General features: G+C 45.7%; 1 protein-coding gene across 1 annotated transcript in view; it reads right to left on the bottom strand.

Moving 5' to 3' along the window:
- LOC146809162 (IgGFc-binding protein-like) overlaps positions 1-22,544 on the bottom strand; it is a 272,114-nt gene that overhangs the window by 170,299 nt on the left and 79,271 nt on the right. Inside the window, exon 2 of the mRNA XM_085615956.1 lies at positions 19,526-20,752. Coding sequence (XP_085472082.1) covers positions 19,526-20,752 — 1,227 coding nt within the window. The remainder of the gene's footprint in view (positions 1-19,525; positions 20,753-22,544) is intronic.

Below are 22,544 nucleotides of genomic sequence, written 5' to 3'. Positions count from 1 at the left end.
CGGTTGCTCCCTATTCAGTAGGAAAGTTATGTCAATATTGGTTGCAACACTCGACCCTTGCGTCAGTTAAACGCCATTTGTCGTTGTTGTCAGGTGACATTGACTTGACAGATTTTGTAAATGGCCTTCTGGTCCAAGATCAAAAAGATTTATTTATGCCACTTACTATGAAATCTGGAAGCTGTCCCAAATTGAAGCTGCTTTGCGTCTAAGAGCAATAGACCAAGCTAATTTAGAAAAAGTGCTTGCTGTTGTTGGTAAGAGTATTAGCACTCTTTCCTCCCGTATTTACACATTAGACAATATTGTTTCATTTCTTGTGGATATTGTTCATGATGAAGTATCTGTTTTGTATCATGGTCAAAATCAATTGCGTTCAATTATGCAGTTTGCATAGACATTGCAAACTTTGAAGATGGGGAAAGTTCCATGGGATTACATGAAAACGTCATCGTTATTTACGCCATTTAACTTGACTGATAGACAAACAGTTTATGTCCATGAAGGATTCCACATACACTCTGTTACATATTGAACAATTAGAACCTTTGCCTTTTTCAGTTGCTGAAACTAATTCTGCAGTGTGGCTCATCCATGGGGTTATAACTTTGCCATTTTCCTTGTTTAAATTTAGTTCATGTATGAAACATTATCCCTTGGGCCGCTATGGACCTTTAGGTAGTGCATTTCTTCACGAGGTGTGGTCTTTACCATTCACATACGGATGCTTGTGGGATGACAAAGAGGTGTACCTCACTGGGGAGTCATGTGATTCCTCACCTGATTATTCTCTTGTGTGTAAGAACGTACAGTTGCAAGGCGCATGCAATTTACAAGCACCGAATTTGGCGTGTATTTTGAAGGGTCATCCAGTACCAGCTATCACTCCTACGTTTACCCTGCTAGCAAAGGGTAGCTATTTGCTTTTAAATGATGAAGATTGCTGCGGCATGCTTGCTGGCATCCCTTACATTGTAAGTCTCACAGCGTGTGGTTTGCTGTAAAAATTTGCTTTTCCACCCCCGCATGGGAGGCTCGACATCTCGATTTGGCCTTCTATTCTGACCTTGAAGGCAGAGTTCTACAAATTGACCAGAATAAGAGCATTATTGTTCCAAAAAGAAGTTGCTCTCACTTCTGCCCGTGAAACCTTCGTCCTTCAAGTGGCTAGTACCCGTACTGAGGTACATGCGCTTCTTAATACTGATCTCCCACTACATTTCGGTGCGTTGATTCACACTATCTTTAATGCTTTTAACACTACAGGCATTGCCCATTTTTTTTTAGAGCTGTGGGCTCTGGCCTTGTGACCTCTTTTCAAACTATTGGGCAGATTTACAAGCCCCTTGCGTCTTTTTTGCGTCACTTTTCCCATTTTAAAAGTGACGCAAAAGTGGCACAAGGGGCTTGTAAATCTACACCTATATTTGGTGTGATACCAGCATTTATCCATTCTATTTTTCCAGCTTCTTTGGTTGCTTACCACTATTAGTTGCCCTGGTCGCTGGAGTCCTGCTGTTAATTTGCTTGCTCCGAAATGGATGCTCTTCATTGTGCCACTAAACAGCCGGGACCGGATGCTGCTGCTTTGTAGTTGCATGCTTGAATGCTACGGTACTTTACCACTGGCCACTCTGAACGTGGTTTATAGATTATCCTTTCGGTTTGGTTATTTCACTTGCATGCAACCAGTCTTCCACTGCCTGGAATGTTCTTTTGAATGGGCATTGGATCTTTGCCTCTCCAATATGGTGTCTCCTGCCCCAGATTATGACCTGCTAATGAGTCCTCTAGTGGCGCATGAGCTGGAATGTTCTGGTCTTGAGATTATGGCCTTCGCCGCTGTGCTTGGAGTTTTAGTGGAATGGGATGTCTGTGCAGCTGCACATGATTTCCTCCAACAAAGTTTTCTTGAGGAACACGCAAGTTGTCACTGATGGTGCTAGAAGCTTCCATTATTGATGAACATGTATGTTCATTCTCTTTGCTGGAATGGATGGCAGCTCTCTTTTCTGACAATATCAATGACTTCCTCTTGGAGGCTGTTGCAACTTACTGCTCATACACCTAAATGGATTAAACTGGATGACTTCCATCATCTGCCGGATATTTTTTGTAATGGTTTTTCTTTTTCACTTTTTTCTCTCAAATCGAGTTTTTAGACACAAATTAGTGCACCTTTTGATTTTTTGTCCATATATGGCTGCTGCTCTTAATTATTGCTCACTCTGACTTGAACTCTGTTCTAATGAGTCCACTGTCCGTTGGCCTCACCAAGGGGAGGGTGTAGTGAGGAAATGGGGTTAACTGCAGACATTACTAAGTTAGCATAAGTAGTATATGCTTGGCTGCCATTCTGCCGGTATTGAACACAACACTATATGGCTCAGTTCTTGTGAAATACTTTGCTGGCGCAGCTTCACATGAGAACTGTCTACCTTTTACATATCCAGTGGGGCACCACGCTCTCTGCCTGTTCAAGGTCGAAAACCAATGTATGCTGTTGATTCATTTTGGTCAGTCCGACGCACATAGACATAACATGAAGCACAGCGGCCCAACTGAAACTCGGGTGCTTTTAATATGGCATTACATGCATGAGAAGGCACTTGGAGAAAGCCTTTACAACATAGAAGAGCTGTGATGATCCTGAGATGTAATTCACTGCATCTGATCTCGTAGGTATGAGGTCTCGCTGACAAAGCCCAGAGGTCCTCTATAATTATTCTAAACTAACTCATGAGCACGGGGAGGGTGGTAAAAGGAGCTGTAGTCCTGTTTCCACTGTCATTATAATATGATTTCCTCTTGTGCTTTATGGAATTGTAACAATGCTAATTATATTGTTTTATGCATTATGCTGCTCGTATTGACTAGATTACTGCACCTTAGAGCACGTTATAAACATTTTAAACTATACAGTGTCTCTGATTACTCACGTTGTGGACAAGTATGTGTGTGATCAAAAGAGTGTTCTTGTTTCCCACTATTCCTGAGAGTTTACTAAGTCGTATGTTCTAGGTTGTCTAATCATTGGTAGCTTTGCTCTTGTACGGAGAACGAATGAGACACAAATGCTAGTCGGATTGGGGTTCTGTGCACTGAGGTGGCTTTTTTGGTACACAACAATACACCGAGGTCCTGGTTTCCTGCGCCTAGTTCTGTGCATGAGCAGAATCCCTGCAACAGGGGCAGGGGGAAGTGATGGGACAGGAGAAGTGATCGGGCATGAGCAGAAGTGCTGACCGGACAGGAGCAGTGAATGGACTGGAGCAGTGAACGGGCAGGAGCAGTTAATGGGCAGGAAAAGTGACGGGGCAGGAAAAGTGACGGGGTAGGAGAGGCAACAAGAAAGGAGAAGCGACGGGACAGGAGAGGTGATGGGGCAGAAGAGGTGACGGGGCAGAAGAGGTGATGGGGCAGAAGAGGTGACGGGGCAGAAGAGGTGACGGGGCAGAAGAGGTGACGGGGCAGAAGAGGTGACGGGGCAGAAGAGGTGACGGGGCAGAAGAGGTGACGGGGCAGAAGAGGTGACGGGGCAGGAGAAGTGACGAAGCAGGAGAAGTGACGGGGCAGGAGAAGTGATGGGGCAGGAGCGGTGATTAGGCATGAGCAGGAGTGGTAACCGGGCTGGAGCAGTGAACGGGGCAGGAGCAGTGAACGGGGCAGGAGCAGTGAACGGGGCAGGAGCAGTGACGGTCAGGAGAAGTGACGGGGCAGGAGCAGTGACGGGGCAGGAGAAGTGACAGGGAAGGAGAGGCGAGAGCGAAGGAGAGGTGAGAGGGATGGATAGGTGACCGGGCAGGAGAGGTGATTAGGCAGGAGCAGTGACGGGCAGAAGTGGTGATGGGGCAGGAGAGGTGATTAGGCATGAGCAGGAGCAGTGACGGCCAGGAGTGGTGAACGGACAGGAGCAGTGAACAGACAGGAGCAGTGAACAGACAGGAGCAGTGAACAGACAGGAGCAGTGAACAGACAGGAGCGGTGAACAGGGATGGAGAAGTGACGGGGTGGCAGAAGTGACGGGGCAGGAAAAGTGAGGGGCAGGAAAAGTGAGGGGCAGGGGAAGTGAGGGGCAGAGGAAGTGAGGGGCAGGGGAAGTGAGGAGGCAGGAGCGGTGATCGAGCATGAGCAGGAGTACTGACTGGACAGGAGCAGTAAACGAGCAGGTGCGGTGATGGGGCAGGAGAAGTGATGGGGCAGGAGAAGTGATGGGGCAGGAGCAGTGATTAGGCATAAGCAGGAGCGGTGAACAGGTGGGAGGAGTGAACGGGTAGGAGCAGTGAACGGGCAGGAGCAGTGAATGGGCAGGCGCAGTGAACAGGCAGGAGTAGTGACGGGGCAGGGAAAATGACAAAGGAGCGGTAATGGGATAGGAGAAGTGACCGGGCAGGAGAAAGTGACAGGGCAGGAGAAATGACTTGTGCTTATGTTTCTTGCCTATTTATTTATACACTATTGCATGACATCCACTGATGTGTCTGCAAAACATACCCTTGCCCTGAATTTTTACACTCACCATCCTGAATTTGCACCCATGCCAGTTGTCCACCCTAATACCTATAAAAATCTGTGACACTGTGAAAACCTACAGAATGTGGGAAAAATGCATTGTTGGAAGTGCATATACCAGAATTCATTATGAGGACTCGTGCAAATATGTCCACTGTGTGAACCATACTTGTGAAAAATGTGTTGACAGTTCCAAGCAGGCTGTCGTTGGCTGTCTTAGCTGAGCTTGGGTTGGTAAATCACTGCAGCTGCTAAGTAGTAGTGTGCTATGAACTCCCAAAAGGGACACACTGATGTGTGGCACATTCCACAAAATACATTGAGGGAGATTTCCAGTACCGGATGTGCACGTATTTGATTGTGAAAACTTTCAAAATACGATTAAAAGGAATTGTTGCGAATGAATAGCCCAGAACGCGTTAGGAGAACTAGTGCAAACTCGCCCGTGTGTTCGAGGTGTTTGGAATCAATGTTCATAAAAGCTGAAGTGTCTCAAGACAGGCCTGCCAGAGCGTGCAGAGAAGTGTACATTTCAGTATTCAAATAATTAGCTTGGCTATCAACAAACATCACTAGGGACTTGCCATTGTTCTTTGGAGTACATAAGGAAAGCTGCATGAGGTTCATTAGTAAAGGGGTAGGGCTGCTTCGCCTCTCAGACTGTTCAATAGACCTACACTTTCGTGGCTACAGTAAGATGCACAATCCCTCTCACACTCAGAATTACTTAATGGTTTAGCTAAATAGACCAAAACACAGTCGCATATTCTAATAGAAAGCACAATATACACTCAGATGTACATATGGACTCAAATATACAGTTTACGGTCCGCTCATATATTTACGGGCTCTTTAGACGGTTTAAAATACTCTCAGATGACTTACTGGTGCAAACATAAAGGCAAGACAGACATTCTAGGATCCACTCATTTATATTTACTAGATTAAATAGCGTGCAATACTCACGGATATACTTACTTCTTACATAAACATTCTGAAATATACTCAAATATCCTTATTGGCTTAGAAAATGTACGGCACACACATATACTTACAGGATTAAAGATATTTTCTAATACACACTCAAATACTTACTGCCTTAGCCACTCTGTGATTCACTCAGAAATACTCAGGGCACAAGTCCTAAAAAAGAAGTGGGGGGACTAACCAGGTGAGGCAGTATGCAAAGCAAATAATGACGCGTGCCATCACAGCGTATGATGTCACGCCACATGACATTGCTTGTGACATCACAGGGATTGACCTCACTAGAAGTGATATCACAAGAAGTGACATCAGATATTAAGACCTCACACATAATTATCAGGTTTATCATGAGTACATTTAAGTGCTTATGAGATTTAACAAATTAGATTTGGTGTAGGGGTTGTGCAAAAACGTGGCGCAATCCCGATGCAGAGGCTCTGCCACAAACAAATTGCAACAAGGAGAGGCATGGCAGTACATCTGTTATGCTTAATTGGTTGCAAAGTCTACATTTTAAAATATTTGTTTGGGTTAAGGCACCTGCTGTAAAGGTGCCAGTAAATCTCAGGGAATAGTAATAATGCTGGGATAATGCTTGAGATTAACGTATTTGTTAGAGAGATCTGTGTTTTGTGAAGTACCAGATTTGTCTCAAAGTAGTATAAGGTTAATGTGTCTCCTGCAAAGGACATCACGTAACATGCAGGTGACAGATTTGTATTTTATGTCGATAGTAAAGTGGGTTACTGCTTTCAACACACAGATCCTTTTGTTTCCTGCAGTTCATAAATTGTAATCCTTGTAATATAGCACAGTGAGCTATGAAGGACATGTGACACCTACACCTTGTAACCCTGTCTCATGTAACTCATCTTGTACATTGATTTACACATGTACGTGATTTATTGTCGATGTATAATGTGTATGTTATGTAAAGAGCTCTGACACCCTGCATTGTGTTGGGTGACACTATAAAAGAAAATAAATAGTGTTATTGAAATTATTTGTGTAAATATTGGGCCAGACCAACACATCTGACATTCTTACAGTAAATGAATCTCTTATATACAGGGAGTGAACAAAGGCAAAAGCTGCCTCTCTTAAGTACCGGTGAAGGGATAACAAGCTGTGTGCCTTTGTTTCTCCCCCCCCGTGGCATTTACATTTAAGTGTGAGGTGCCAGGCTGCCTCCAGTCAAGATATTCAAACAAAAGGAGGCCTGGTGGCCCCCTAAGTTCGGCCCAGCTGGAGGTGAAAAAAGCTCCCTCTCTACCTGCACGTTGCTGCTGGGAATTGAAAGGAGACAACGTGCAGGCGCTGCTGAACTTGTCCCGGTGTTTTACACCGGGACAAGTTCAGCATATTTCTGTGGGGCCCATCTTCTTGGTAGGGGGGATGGCGTCCACCCTGTGAAAAGAGTGAGTGGATGCCGTGTATCTGTGTGTACTCCATACTTGTGCCCTGGATATACTCACTGCATCTAGTAGTGTGAAAGACACTCAGATACACTCCCAGCATCCCGTAATGTAAGACGCACTCACGTATACTCACTGCATTACGTAGTGTAAGATACACTCAGAAATACTCACTGTATCTCAAGTTCAAGAGGCACTCAGATATACTCACTGTATCTTGTAGTGTAAGAGGCACCTAGATATACTCACTGTATCTCAAGTTCAAGAATCAATTAGATATGCTCACTGTATCTGGTAGTGTAGGATGCACTTAGATATACTCACTGCATATCGTAGTGTAAGAGGCACTCAGTTATACTCACTATAACACAGTGTAAGAGGCACTCAGATATACTCACTATATTGTATAGTGTAAGAGGTACTCAGATATCACTATATATCGCGTAGTGTAAGAGGCACTCAGATCTACTCACTGCATATCGTAGTATAGGAGGCACTTAGACATACTCTCTATATCTAGTAGTGCAAGATGCATTCAGACATACTCACTGTAGATCATAGTGTAAGAGGCACTCCGATATACTCACTTCATCTCGTAGTGTATGAGGCACTCAGATACACTCCGTGCATATTGTAGTGTAAGAGGCACTCAGATATACTCCTTGTATCTCGTAGTGTAAGATTCACTTAGATAAACTCAGTGTATCTCAAGTGCAAGAGGCACTCATGTATACTCACTGCAACTCGTAGTGTAAGATGCACTCAGATATGCTCACTGTGTCTCATAGTGTAAGAGGGACTAAGACATACTCACTTCATCTCTTAGTGTAAAAGGCACTCATGAACCCGCTGTATTTCAAATGGAAGAGGCACTAAGATATACTCACTGTATCTCGTAGTGTAAGATTTACTCAGATATACTCAGTGGATCACAAGTGCAAGAGGCACTCACGTATAATCTCTGTATCTTATAGTGTATGATGCACTCAAATATACTCACTGCATCTCGTAGTGTAAGATTCACTCAGATATACTCACTGTATCTCAAGTGGAAGAGGCACTAAGATATACTCACTGTATCTCGTAGTGTAAGATTCATTCAGGTATACTCCTTGCAATTCGTTGTTCAAGAGGCACTCTTATATACTTACTGCATCTCGTAGTGAAGGAGCCACTCAGATATACTCACTGCATGCCGTAGTGTAAGAGGCACTCAGATATACTCACTGCATCTCTTAGTGTAAGAGGCACTCATGTATTCCCACTGTATCACAATTGCAAGAGGCACTCATGTATACACTCTGTATCTCAAGATCAAGAGGCATTCACGTATAACCACTGTATCTCATATTGTAGGATGCACTCAGTTATACTCACTGCATCTCGTAGTGTAAGATGCACTCAGATACTCACTGTATCTTGAAGAGTAAGATTTACTCAGGTATACTCCTTGCAATTCGTACTTCAAGAGGCACTCTTATATACTTACTGTATCTCGTAGTGTAGGAGCCACTCAGATATACTCACTGCATCTCATAGTTTAAGAGGCACTCATGTATACCCACTGTATCTCAAGTTCAAGAGGCATTCACGTATAATCACTGTATCTCATAGTGTAAGATGCACTCAGATATACTCACTGTATCTCAGGTGGAAGAGGCACTCATATATACTCTCTGTATCTCTTAGTGTAAGGTTTACTCAGATAAACTCAGTGTATCTCAAGTGCAAGAGGCACTCGCCCATACTCACTGCATCTCATAGTGTAAGGTTCACTCAGATCTACTCACTCTATCTCAAGTGCAAGAGGCATTCACGTATACTCACTGTATGTTGTGTAAGAGGCACTCATGTATACTCACTGCATCTCAAGTGTAAGATGCACTCAGACATACTCACTGTATCTCAAATGCGAGGTACTCACATTTACTCAATGTATCTGGTAGGGTAAAAGACACTCAGATATACTTACTGCATCCCGTAGTGCAAGAAGCACTCGCATATACTCACTGCATCCCATAGTGTAAGAGGGACTAACACATACTTACTGCATTTTGCAGTGTAAAAGACACTCAGATATACTCACTGCATCCCATACTGTAAGAAGCACTTGTGAGAAGCACAAGGTGACAAGGACCGGGGAGCTGGGCTGAAAAATAAGATCCGAGATGCGAAGAGGAAGACACGATAGGACGGGAAGAAGAGTGTGGAGACGAAGGCAGAACGTGAAGGAGGAAAGTATTCTGCGGTGTTGAAATGTAGAATATGATTGGAAACATTAAACTAACCTTGACCAGTTGAGTCTTCATGTTCTAAGTGGAAATAAATGGAGAGACCATCTGCATTGGCGTGGTTACACCCAGGTCTATGTTCCAATGTATAGTCCATCCCCTGTAGGGAAATGGACCACCTGAGAAGCTTGGGGTTTTCACCCTTCATCTGTTTTAGCCATAAGAGGGGCTTATGGTCTGTCTGAACAATGAAGTGAGTACCAAACAAGTATAGCCTCAATATCTTCAGAGCCCAAACCACAGCAAAGGCCTCCCTCTCAATGGCTGACCAACGTTTCTCTCTGGGGGTCAACCTTCTGCTTATGAAAGCTACTGGTTGATCCTGACCTTCATCATTCAACTGTGACAGTACAGCCCCTACTCAGATGCATCTGTTTGGACAATGAACTTTTTGGAGTAGTCAGGACTTTGCAGAATGAGAGCAGTGCACATGGCCTGCTTCAGGTCATCAATTGTCTTTTGACAGCTAACTGTCCACTGAACCTTTTTGGGCATTTTCTTAGAGGTTAAGTCATTCAGGGGTGTCACTATTGATCCATACCCCTTGACAAATCTTCTGTAGTACCCAGTCAGGCCTAAGAAGGCTCTCACCTGAGTCTGGGTAGTGGGAGCAACCCAGTCCATTATGGTCTGGATTTTGCTCTGCAATGGTTGAACCTGGCCTCCATCTACAAGGTGGCCCAGGTACACAATCTGACTCTTCCCTATCTGGCACTTAGTAGCCTTGATAGTTAGGCCTGCTTTTTGCAGGGCCTCCAAAACATTCCTCAGGTGGACCAGGTGATCCTCCCAGGTGGAGCTAAAGACAGCAATATCATCTAGATATGCTGCACTATAGTCTTCCAGGCCTATATGGAATTGATTTACCTACCTTTGGAAAGTGGCAGGTGCATTCTTAAAACCAAAGGGCATTAACACAAATTGATAGTGCCCACTAGGGGTAGAGAATGCGGTCTTTGGCTTTGCATCATCAGCTAGTCTGATCTGCCAGTAGCCAGCTGTCAGGTCAAATCTGCTTTAAAAATTGGCTGACGCCAAAGTATCTATCAGCTCATCTGCCCTGGGGATGGGATGGGCATCAGTCATAGTGACTGCATTGAGACCCCTGTAATCCACACAAAACCTCATCCCTCTCTTTCCATCTTTGGTGTGAGGTTTAGGTACCAGGACTACTGGACTAGCCCAAGGGCTATCTGATGGGTCAATAACTCCCAAATCCAACATATTTTGGACTTCTGTCCTTATACAGTCCCTGACATGGTCAGGTTGCCTGTAGATCTTATTCTTCTCAGACAGACTGTCCCCAGTGTCCACTTCATGAGTGCACCAGGTAATCTGACTTGGAGTCATAGAAAACATATGTCTGTACTGACTGAGAAGCTTTCTGCAGTCAGTTTGCTCCTGGACAGTGAGGCTGCCTGCCAAGGCTACACCATCAACTGACCTATCATCAGGGTTCTGAGAAAGCAGGTCAGGGAGTGGGTCACTCTCTTCCTCCTGTCCTTTATCAGTAGCCATGAGCAAGCCCATGTCTGCCCTGTCAACATATGGTTTAAGTCTGTTGACGAAGTACCCTGTGCGGACTCCTAGGGGTTCCAAGGTCTACCAAGTAGGTGACCTCCCCTTTCTGTTCAACAATTGTATGGGGGACACTCCATTTGTCCTGGAGGGCTGCTGGGGCCACAGGCTTCAACATCCACACTTTCTGCCCTGGCTAGTAAACAGTCAGCACAGCCTTTTGGTCATGCCAGGCCTTTTATTATTCCTGGCTAGCCTCAAGGTTTTTGTTTGCCTTTTTCATATACTCAGCCATCCTGGAGTGCAGACCAAGTACATAGTCCACTATGTCCTGTTAAGGGGGTTTGAGCGGTAACTCCCATCCCTCCTTCACCAGACACAAAGGACCCCTAACAGGAAGGCCAAACAAAAGTTCAAAAGGGCTGTAACCAACCCCCTTTTGTGGCACCTCCCTGTAGGCAAACAAAAGGAAGGGCAAAAGGATGTTCCATCTGCGCCTAAATTATTCTGGGAGACCTTTGATCATGCCCTTTAAGGTTTTGTTGAATCTTTCAACTAAACCATTGCATTGTGGGTGATAGGGTGTGGTGAATTTGTAATTCACTCCACACCCCTTCCACAGAGCAGTTAAGTAACTTGACATAAAGTTTGCATCTCTGTCGGATACTACATCCTTAGGAAAGCCTACTCTTGAGAATACACCCAAGAGAGCTCTGGCCACCACAGGTGCTGTAGTGGTCCTAAGTGGGATTGCCTCTGAGTACCTAGTGGCATGGTCCACCACCACCAGGATAGTTCTCTGTGCCCTGATGCAGTTTGAGGATCCATGGGACCAACAATGTCAATCCTACCATCTCAGGGAACCCCCACCACAGGTAGTGGTATCAGGGGGGCCTTTGTGGTTCCACATGCCTTGCCACTGGCTTGGCAGGTCACACAGGAGCGATAAAACTCCTTAGTGTCTTCAGACATGTGGGGCCAGTGAGGGACAATTCTGTCGCAAGTCTTGTTCTGGCCCAGGTGTCCTGCTAGGGGAATATCATGGGCTAGCATCAATAGGAAGCCCCTAAACTTCAGAGGTATAACCAACCTCCTGGATGCACCAGGCTTGGGGTCTCTACTCTCTGAGTAAAGGAGTCCATCATCCCAATACATTTTATGGGTGCCACTAGCATTCCCAGCCGCCTCATCAGCAGCTTGCTTTCTGAGGGGTTCAAGAGAGGGGCAGGTTTCCTGCTCCTGGCTCAGCTCCGACCTAGAAGGACCCCCTGTCCCCAAGAACTCAACATGGTCAGGTTAAAGCTCACCTGGGACAGTTCCTTCTTCAGGCTCAAGATCATCTCCCTCAGGAGGCTGATCTGTATTTTGAGTCAGGTGGGAAGGCACTGCCTCAACCCTACTGCTCCTCCTCTTGGGAGGCACCTGGTCCATTCTTCCAGAATCCAGGGCCTGTTCAGCTTTAGACATTTTGGCCTGTGGCCTAGTCACAGCAAAGACATGAGCAGGGATCCCTAACATGTCTGCATGTGTCCTGAGCTCCACTTCAGCCCAAGCTGAAGTTTCTATATCATTGAAACAAGCATTGTACTGGTAGGTCTGCACTTACCACAACCTTCTTAAGGCCAGTTACCCCTCCCCAGGAGAAGTTAACAACTGCCAGAGAATGGTCTGTTCTGACATTGCTAGCATTGGTCACTTGGTACATTTCACCAAGTATAATCTGCCCAGGATCCACAAGATCTTTTGTCACCATTGTGACACTTTCTCCTGTGTCCCTGAATGCCAAAGCCTCTTTTCCACTTATTAAAGGCTTTGTCTGTATTTGCCCAAGTTACTGGGACTCACAAAGGAGAACATATCCATGCCTCCATCACAGACTAGAACAGCCTGAGTTAGAACTCTGAATACACCACAGTCCATCTCAGAATCCATGGTCAACCCAACTACACGTTTATTCTGAACATTACCACCACCAATTGTAGCTGTACTAGGGGGAACAGTTGCCTTCGGGGCAATGGTGGCTCGAGTTGATTCTTTGGACTTGGTACAGTCACTTGTCCAGTGAGTTTTCTGCTTACAGATTTTGCACCATGGTTTCTTTTGGCCTTTTCCCTTGTTAGACTGTGAATCCCCACCTGAAGAAGATTTTTGGGGGCCTTGTGAAGACTTCTGGTCTTTACCCTTCTCCCCACCCTTGTCACAGTTTTTAGGATCTTGCTTCTTGGGTTCACCACCTTGGTTCTGTACCTTCTGCCTCACCCCGGTTCTGACCCACTTGTCTGCCTTCTGTCCCAATTCTTGGGGAGAGGAGAGATCTGAGTCCACCAGGTACTGGTGCAACAGCTGATTCTGACAGTTATTAAGGATCTGCTCCCTCATAATCAAATTGTACAATCCTTGAAAGTCATGTACTTTGCTGCCAAGTAACCAACCCTCCAAAGCTTTAGTAGCACAATCTACAAAGTCTACCCAGTCATGATTCTGTGCCTTTTAGGTATCCCTGAACTTTAACCTGTATTGCTCAGTGGTTAGGCCAAACCCTTCAATCAAGGCACTCTTCAGGCTGTTATAATCATCTGCCTCCTTCTCTCTAACAGTGAGGAGTGTATCTCTACCTTTGTCTGCAAAGGAGAGCCATAAGATTGCTGCCCACTGCTCCTGGGGGACCATTTGAACTTTACAGGCCCTTTCCAATGCAGTTATCCATTTGTGGATGTCATCCCCACTCTGGTAGGGAGGGACAATCTTATTCAGGTTTCTATGTTCATGAGACCTATCTCTAGGGATGTTGCTGCCACTACGGGACTCTAGTCCCAACTTTTTTCTAGCTCTGTAGAGCTCTAGGGCCTCCTTATCTAGGGCTACCTGCTTCCTTCTGATGTCAGGATGGCTTCCTCATGCTTGAGCAGTCTCTTCCTCCTCTCCTGAGAGGTTTCCCTGCTATAAGAGGAAATAGAGGTCCCTATAGACGAACCAGAATGGTTAGATTCCACTGAGGGAGATCTAGACTTTCTAGGCCCACCACCAACTCTTCCAGGAGGGACAAAGAGGGGGCCAGTGTGGCCCTCCCCCTCATCTTCCATGGGAGCTGGATTTTCCAGGTCAAGATCATTGTCATCTTCCTGGTCAGAATTAGAGGTCAGGTCATGGGGAATTTCACCCCCAGGCCCTTCCTCATGTCTTGTCCCACCCACTCTGTCTGCCCCTTCAGACCCTATAGGTCTTCTGAGATCATCTAGCCTGAGTACCTCTATGAGATGCTGGGTGGTTGTACTTTTGCCTGTCCTCAGTTTCCTAGCTGTGCATAATGCTCTCATTTCCATGAATGGGAGGTTATTATACGTGGAAACTAGAAGCCCATTGGCTTCTTGCAGGGACCCACTGGTTCCTGGCCTTGAAGACATTACTAGTGAGGTGTGTGGTATTGCACTACCTACTCTAGTGTGGCCTACTAAACTCTCTTGAGTTGTAGAAAGGGTGTGCTAGCCCTTAACACACAACTCTAAGTTCAGTAGAACTTACTGTATACTAAAGCTTGTATTGTATGTACCTAGGGTACTTTTAGTGGTTTTCAGTTAGTCACTCAATTGAGATTATCTGGTAAAACAATAGCAAGCTGGAATCCTACACGCTGCACACCAATGTGAGAAGTTGGCTTGGTATATGCTGTCCACTAGTTATAGTGGGCATCCTGTACCAGTCCAAACAACCCCTTATTGGTTATAGGTTAAAGACAACCTTTATTGAAAGCTATCCTAGTGGTAGCTATGGAGAGCAGCCTTCAGGCTAAGTCTTGAAGGAATGTAAAGCAGCTTGTTTTACCAGTCTATAATCTCTTGAATGGCTAAATGAAAGACAACCACACCAGGTATATATATAAAATATATGTATTTATTTCTAAACACACCCTCCTAGTCTCTTTATAAGGCTAGAGGTCAAAACACATGAGTTACGCTTCAAATATAAAAGTAATAAGCACAAATACACGTCAGGCCCTAGGGGCGAGCCAAAGCATATACTAAAATAGTGGTATAAGAACCACAACTTAACTAGCCACAAGGCCCAGAACCTGTAGAATCGCTGGGACCCCAATGAACCACCCAAGGTAGTGACACAGGGGACCCACGGAGGCCGTGTGAAGTGTGAGAACACAGCCGCGAGCTCCCGTTAGCTTCTATGGGGAAAGACGCGGTTAGATTTTTAAAGATTAGGGACTCTTAGAAATGAGTCAGGACCAAACCCTTTGGGACTTAGGAAGTTCTAGGGTCAGAACCCACTGGAGCACTGGAGTACTCATGTTACCTCACCCAGGGAAGCCGGGTGTATAGGTGTCAAATAGTGTCAGGTCGCGTCATGGTTTTCTATGAGAGCTGGCAAAGAAGTGCTGCTGCCGGGAAGATGCGAAGTGTCCGAAGAGATCCAAGCCTGGATCAAAGTTGAGAAGAACCTGAAAGCAGAAGGGACAGAGTCTGGGTCACTAGCCAGTGACCAGGAAGGCGATAGGTAGATGCCCACCGATGTCGGGTGATTTCAGGTGAAGGAGGTGAAGTTTGACTCTCCAGCCACGAGGACCAGGAGGCTTTGAGGACAACCAGGAGCTGGATTCGAGCTGTCCCAAGAAGGATGTCAAGTGCTGCAGCATCGGTGCCCGGATTGGACACAACCAGCCTTGGCAACACCAACCCACGCAGAAAGGAGAAAGATGCTTCGGTGCAGACCAGGAAGGTCTGAGGGACTCACCACTTGGTAGGGAGTTGGGGCACGTCGTGAGCAACCAGGAAAGCCCAAGGAAAATCAAAGTTACCCCCTCAGGGACCCACCAGTCGACGGACCAGGGATCGCGAAGGGACCTCAAGACGAAACACAAAATGGCGGCCCACGGGTCACTCGGGGTGACTAGGTCAACAATCTTCGGTGGATTCTGTGCTCAAGGTGGGGGCTACAAGTGAGCCCAAGCACGACTGCAAGAGACGTCGAGAAGTCAATGCACTTGCAAGAGTGCATGGTGACCAGGAGTTCCGGTTCTGCGCTACTCACGAGGGCTGCGGGTCTCAGTTTTGCTGAGGATTTGGGTCGACTTCTGAGATATCTGGAAATCCTCTTCCTGGGCTGCAAATACTTCAGACTCCAGCGGGAGCTTTGGAGATGCAGACCGGCAAAATACTTCGTTGGTGCCTGCCAAGCAGGTTAGTCACTCCTTGACCCCAAGGGAGATTTCTTCAGTCCTCTAGTCTTTAGTAGAGCGTCGAAGTTCCAGGATTCAGCTTCAGAGTTTCGTCCAGGGATAACTAAAGATCTGGTTACAGAGGCTCCTTACTTATACCTAAGGAAGGGGTTGGACTAGCTCTGGGGACCCACCTATGGGAGGGTTTGGAAAGATGGGTGGCTACACCCATTTCCTTTGTCCAGTTTCACGCCAGAGCAGGGGCTGGAAGCCCCTGAACCGGTTTGAGCTGGACTATGCACAGGGACACCAAATGTGCCCTCAGTGCACGACTTCAAAGCACTCAGAGAGTGCTCTGACCCAGCCCCAATACACATAAGTCTGTCTGGGAGGTGGTTACACCTCCCTGTGACAGGAAACCTATTGTCCAGGCCTCCCCTGCCGTAGTTTCGGTCAGCAGCAGGAGGCCAGACCCGTGTCGGTGGCTGCAGCATCTATTTTGTGATGCCAGGGCTCTTCTACCGGTTATACCAGTACTGCCCTGTCTCTCCCTCTAGAAGGGTGGGATCATATCGTCACATTAAAAACTGATTTGGGGGTATGATTTCAAGGTGTTTGACACCAAACACAACATGTTTCCGTGCAGTCAGTCCAAAGTTAGCATTAACCGTTTTAGATATAATGCACTTAAGAGTATATGGTCAGGCTGCACCACTGACCACCCCGGAGAAGAGATTCCAAAGGCTGCAGAGGGGCTCAGCTCATGCTTGGGCACCCTCTCACATATAACCAAGCATCCTGCCTTCAGGATTGATAAGGCCTGCCATAGGGGTGACTGATAGGTTACTATGTGCAGTGATAGGTGAGGAATAGTGAACCTATACCTCTGTAAGGGGTGCATGCACCACCTTATCCAGACTGCAGTAGCAGAGATGTGGTGTCATTTTGGGTGGCACAATACATGCTTCAGCCCCTGGTAGGCCTCTGGGGTACCTATGCCCTGGGTACATAGTATACCATATACTAGGGACTCACAAGGGTACCCCAGAATCCAATCTGGAGTGTACCTAAAGTACATGCAATCAATTTAGAGAGGAAGCAGCTAGGCTGGGGCCCTGAATAGCAGGGTCCCAGCCAGACTTAAGTAAAAAAAAACAGTGAAACACCAGCATACGGTGGGGGTAAACATATGAAGCAGATACTACTCTCCTACAGCACTCATGTATACTCACTGCATCTGTAGTGTAAGATACACTCACATATACTCACTGTATCTCAAGTTCAGGAGGCACTCAGATATACTCACTGTGGGCCCGATTTACAGAATTAACTTAAGACAAAATCCTAAACTTAGTACCATTTTGGTATTCACAGAATGCACTTACTACTTCTGGTATTCACAGAATGAACTTACTACTTTTGTGATTCACAGAATAAACTTACTACTTTTGATATTCACAGAATGGATTTACGACTACTAACTTTACGTCCGTACTCGGGCCGGAATTTCCGGCCCGGAGGCGGAGCTTCCGGCCCGGAGGCGGGGCTTCCGGGCCAGAGGCGGAGCTTCCGGCCCGGAGGTGGGGATTCCGGCCAGTGGCGGAGATTTAACCATGGCCAAAATCTCCACCTCTGGGCCAGAAGCTCCGCCTCCGGCCCGGAAGCCCCGCCTCTGGGCTGGAAGCTCCGCCTCCGGGCCGGAAATTCCGGCCCGGAGTAGTAGTGTAAGAGGCACTGAGCTATACTCACTATCTCGTAGTGTAAGATTCACTTAGAGATACTCAGTGTATCTCAAGTGCAAGAGGCACTTATGTATACTCCCTGCATCTCGTAGTGTAAGAGGCACACATGTATATCTCCCTGCATCTCAAGTGCAAGAGGCACTCACATATACTCACTGTATCTCAAGTTCAAGAGGTATTCATTTATAATCACTGTATCTTATAGTGTAAGAGGCATTTATATTTACTCAAGGTATCTCATAGTTTAAGAGTCAATAAGATATACTCATGGCATCTCGTAGTGTAAGATGCACTCAGATATACTCAGTGTTTCTCAAGTGCAAGAGTTACTCACCTATAATCACTGTATCTTGTAGTGTAAGAGGCACTCCTGTATACTCACTGCGTCTCGTAGTGTAAGATACACTCAGAAATACTCACTCTTTCTTTAGTGGAAGAGGCACTAAGATATACTCACTGTATCTTGTAGTGTAAGATTTACTCAGATATACTCACTGTATCTTGTAGTGTAAGATTCATTCAGGAATACTCCTTGCAAGAGGCACTCTTATATACTTACTGTATCTCGTAGTGAAGGAGCGACTCAGATATACTCACTGCATCTCATTGTGTAAGAGGCACTATTGTATACCGACTGTATCACAATTGTAAGAAGCACTCATGTATACCCACTGTATCTCAAGTTCAAGAGGCATTCACACATAATCACTGTATCTCATAGTGTAAGATGCACTCAGATATACTCACTGTATCTCAGCTGGAAGAGGCACTCATATATACTCTCTGCATCTCTTAGTGTAAGATTTACTCAGGTATACTCTGTGTATCTCAAGTGCAAGAGGCACCCACCCATACTCACTGCATCTCATAGTGTAAGGTTCACTCAGATATACTCACTGTATCTCAAGTGCAAGAGGCACTCAAGTATACTCACTGTATCTTGTGTATGAGGCACTCATGTATACTCACTGCATCTCAAGTGTAAGATGCACTCAGACATACTCACTGTATCTCAAATGCGAGGTACTCACATTTACTCAATGCATCTTGTAGTGTAAAAGACACTCAGATATACTCACTGCATCCCGCACTGTAAGAAGCACTCATGTATACTCACTGCATCTGTAGTGTAAGATACACTCAGATATACTCACTGTATCTCAAGTTCAGGAGGAGCACTCAGAAATACTCACTGTATCTCTTAGTGTAAGATGCACTCAGATATACTAAATGCATATCGTAGTGTAAGAAGCACTGAGCTATACTCACTATCTCGTAGTGTAAGATTCACTTAGAGATACTCAGTGTATGTCAAGTGCAAGAGGCACTTATGTATACTCCCTGCATCTCGTAGTGTAAGAGGCACTCATGTATACCCACTGTATCTCAAGTGCAAGAGGCGCTCACGTATACTCACTGTATCTCAAGTTCAAGAGGTATTCACTTATAATCACTGTATCTTATAATGTAAGAGGCATTCATATAAACTCACGGTATCTCAGTGTAAAAGGCACTAAGATATACTCATGGCATCTCGTAGTGTAAGATGCACTCAGATATACTCAGTGTTTCTCAAGTGCAAGAGGTACTCACCTATACTCACTGTATCTTGTAGTGTAAGAGGCACTCCTGTATTCTAACTGCATCTCGTAGTGTAAGATACACTCAGAAATACTCACTCTTTCTCAAGCGCAAGAGGCACTCACATATACTCAATGTATCTCGTAGTTTTAGAGGCACTCATATATTTACAGTCTGACAGTTTACGATCCACTCATATGTTCTTACAGGCTCAGACCATCGGATATACTTTCAGATGTCCCTAATAGGTCAGACAGTACAGTATATACTCTGATGCACTCCCTGGAATAGACCAATGTCATGTGACATACTCACGGGCTATGCAGGTTCCCGGTGATCCATACCCATCCATGGTAGATACTCCGAAACTCAGAAGCTCGAATGGAGAGCTGCATTCTACCGTGTTAGTGCTGAAATCTTTCCCCAAGCTTAAGTTGCTCCAAGAGAAGTCTGTGCCCTCAATTGGACTCCATTTCAGTCCAGGTATTGATCCTTTGTTGAAAGTCATACTAGCTGTTGCTGATGTCATGGCCACCAAGATGACACTGTTATCAAAGTCTTTTAATCCATACGTGTTGTAGGACGTGCAGTAGCTGTCAACATCTGGTATATTGATCATGAAGGGATCGTATAGGGTGCCGTCTCCGGCAGTCGAGCCCGTGAAGTAGAGCATGACCTGGATACCTGCAGTGGCCTTGATATAGAGAGGGTTCGCCTGCTTAACTTCAAGCTTCACCACTTCTCCCGCTCCCAAGCTCTTGGTCTCTTTGCTGGATCCTGCTTGGTAGTCCAGGCGTGTGCTTTCAGAGGCTGCGATGAATACAAAATCAGATCTGGTCTGTAGGGGAATTGCAGGCACGATGAATGTGTCCCCCCAGCTGGTGGTGGGCAGCAGCTGCTGATAGACATGATTGCACTTGGTGTTTTTCCATGTGCACGTGTGGCCGGTCATCACACCCAGGGGGTTGGAGGACTCAATCCTGGTGCCGGACAAGTCTTCCTTGCTTTGGAACTGGATGGCCTGCAGAGACTCGAGCATGACCGAGAGAGTTGTTTTTGATGGGTATGTCCTGCCCTCGAAGGTGACTTGGCCAGTGAAGGTGACTTCAACATTGTTGGCTTCTTCATTGTTGATCACTGAGAACTCTTTGAAGCTGTCTGACGGTCCATCTAGTGGTGTCACAATGTAGTACTCTGTGCCCCAGTCATGCGTTGGGTACACTATGGTGGTGGCAGTGCTCAACTTCTTATGGTTCACTGCGAGGACAGAGATGTCCTTGTCCGCCTGGATTTTGACTGTATTGTCGAATTTGCCCGTCCCGAGGAATTGAGCAGTGCTTGGTATCTCCAGAGGCACTGTCTCCCCCTCGCTCACCGTAAGCACTTTAACAAAGCTCGTCTTCTGGACGGTCACAGTGACCGATGTTAAATCGGAGTAGGCTGTGATCAGCATTTGCAAATTTGGCGTATCAAATTGGGGTAGGTAATTCTGCATGAACATGGTGACGAAGTTCTTCCCTAGGGAGTCTGTTGAGCAGGGACCTGCAGGACAGAAAGATAGAGTCAATATGTGCCTCTTGTTATTTAGAGATCAGCAACAGTTATTGGGCTTACAAAGGGTTCTGGTCAGATGTGCTGGTTTTAAACCCAGACCAATTTAAAGCTCATCTTGTGGATACTGATTCTCGTACGTGAACTGCATCTTTGCCAATCTTGTGGCATGTTAAAGGGAAGCTGGGAGTGTATAGCTGTCATGATGGCGGCTTTACATCACTCCCAGCTTCATGGGGAAGAGTGAAAGGCATGCTGGGACTTGTAGGCTAATATCATTGTTGAGGACAGTAAGAATACATGTTCTTGCATAGTTAGTGCTATTGGCTGAAAATAAACCCTCATGACATGGGTCGAGTTGACTGCTGTGAGAGTGGTCTACCTGTCAATTTCCTTAGGGACACCATTATTTTCTATTTTCGGTTACCAGATGCCCATATCCTGCCAGTGTACATGTCTATAAGAATCATACTCTCATCCCTCATCCCTCATGCCCACGCAGGTGGCAGGTTGTTCCCTCGCACTTTGCGGCTGCCGGCTTGTCTTGCCTGCCAGGGCTCCTTTTTATCCTTCCCAGAATATCCGTTAGTCTCTTCTGTACCAAGACATAGCGCTCTTCGCACACAACTTCCTTCCTTTCCCTTCCTACCCCCTCTCGCATGTGCACCTCTCTTTGCTTCCCCTTTTATGTTTATCATAATCTCGCCCATTTACCCTTGAACCTCCCACTCTGCACCTTTTTGGGGGACTTAAAAACAAGTGGACGTTATTTGAAAGTGTAATGTAGGTTTACTTTTTTACCTTTGTCTCTTTTAATGTGAACAAGTTCACAGTATATCAGTGGTAAGCCTAATACAAATTCTGCACACAGTGCTTTGGCAAGTTCATATCAGGGTTCTGATAATACCTTCAGAAGACATCAGACCCTGCCCTTGCATACTTGTTGAGGGAGACATTACTAGCCTAAGTGGGTACTCAAAGGAATACCTCAAATGTTACTCTCAGGGGTCTTCTTTTGGTCAACAGGGTGGCCTGCTGTTAAACAGTCTGCATAATCACATTATTTCAGCTTTATTTCAGTCCTATTCCCTGTTTGAAAATGCAGACTGTGCAACATTTAGGGCATTTGTAGCCATGAGAAGGTCAAAGCTTGGATATAGCGATTCTCTTCAGAGGGTTCTCTACATATAAAGAGGATTGGCACCCAGCAGTAGCTTTCCAACAGACCCACATCCATCTCAGTTTCCGTAAGAGTGGTCAAACAAGGACATTTAAATGAAATGCAGGGCCACCTCTTCCGTAAGGAAGGACTTAACAAATGTGAATTCTTGAGGTGGGGCTGTGAAATGTTATAAAGAAGAACATAGCATCATTTTTCAACATCACATGCTATCCAAGGTGCAGCAACATCAAACTGGTTGAGGTCAGGAATAGATATTTAAGGACTGCTGTGTTATTCTGTAAAGTGAAATCTCACAGGTCACTTTCTGACTCGAGATGGAATTGGCAGATCCAAGTACAAATGCTCACAATGACTAGATCAAGAGTCCAGCTCCTTGGACTGTGATCCCTAGAGTTCTCTGGTCTAACTTTAGTCTACCGGTATAGCTGCAGTGTTTCACACCCAATTGAAGATAGACAAATGATGTACTGGAATGCAAGGGTAATGTGGTCACGGTGGAAACTGATATTTGATGAATCAGAGCATAGAGTAAGAGGATCTATTGCTGCATGAAGTGCTTGATCAAGGCTTTTCAATTCCAGTAAAGTTTAAAAGCGTAGT

This window comes from Triturus cristatus, chromosome 7 (genome assembly GCF_964204655.1).
Source record: "Triturus cristatus chromosome 7, aTriCri1.1, whole genome shotgun sequence".
NCBI classification, from domain to species: Eukaryota; Metazoa; Chordata; class Amphibia; order Caudata; family Salamandridae; genus Triturus; species Triturus cristatus.
Note: the sequence above shows the minus strand (reverse complement) of the source record. Positions and strands in the feature narration are given on the sequence as shown.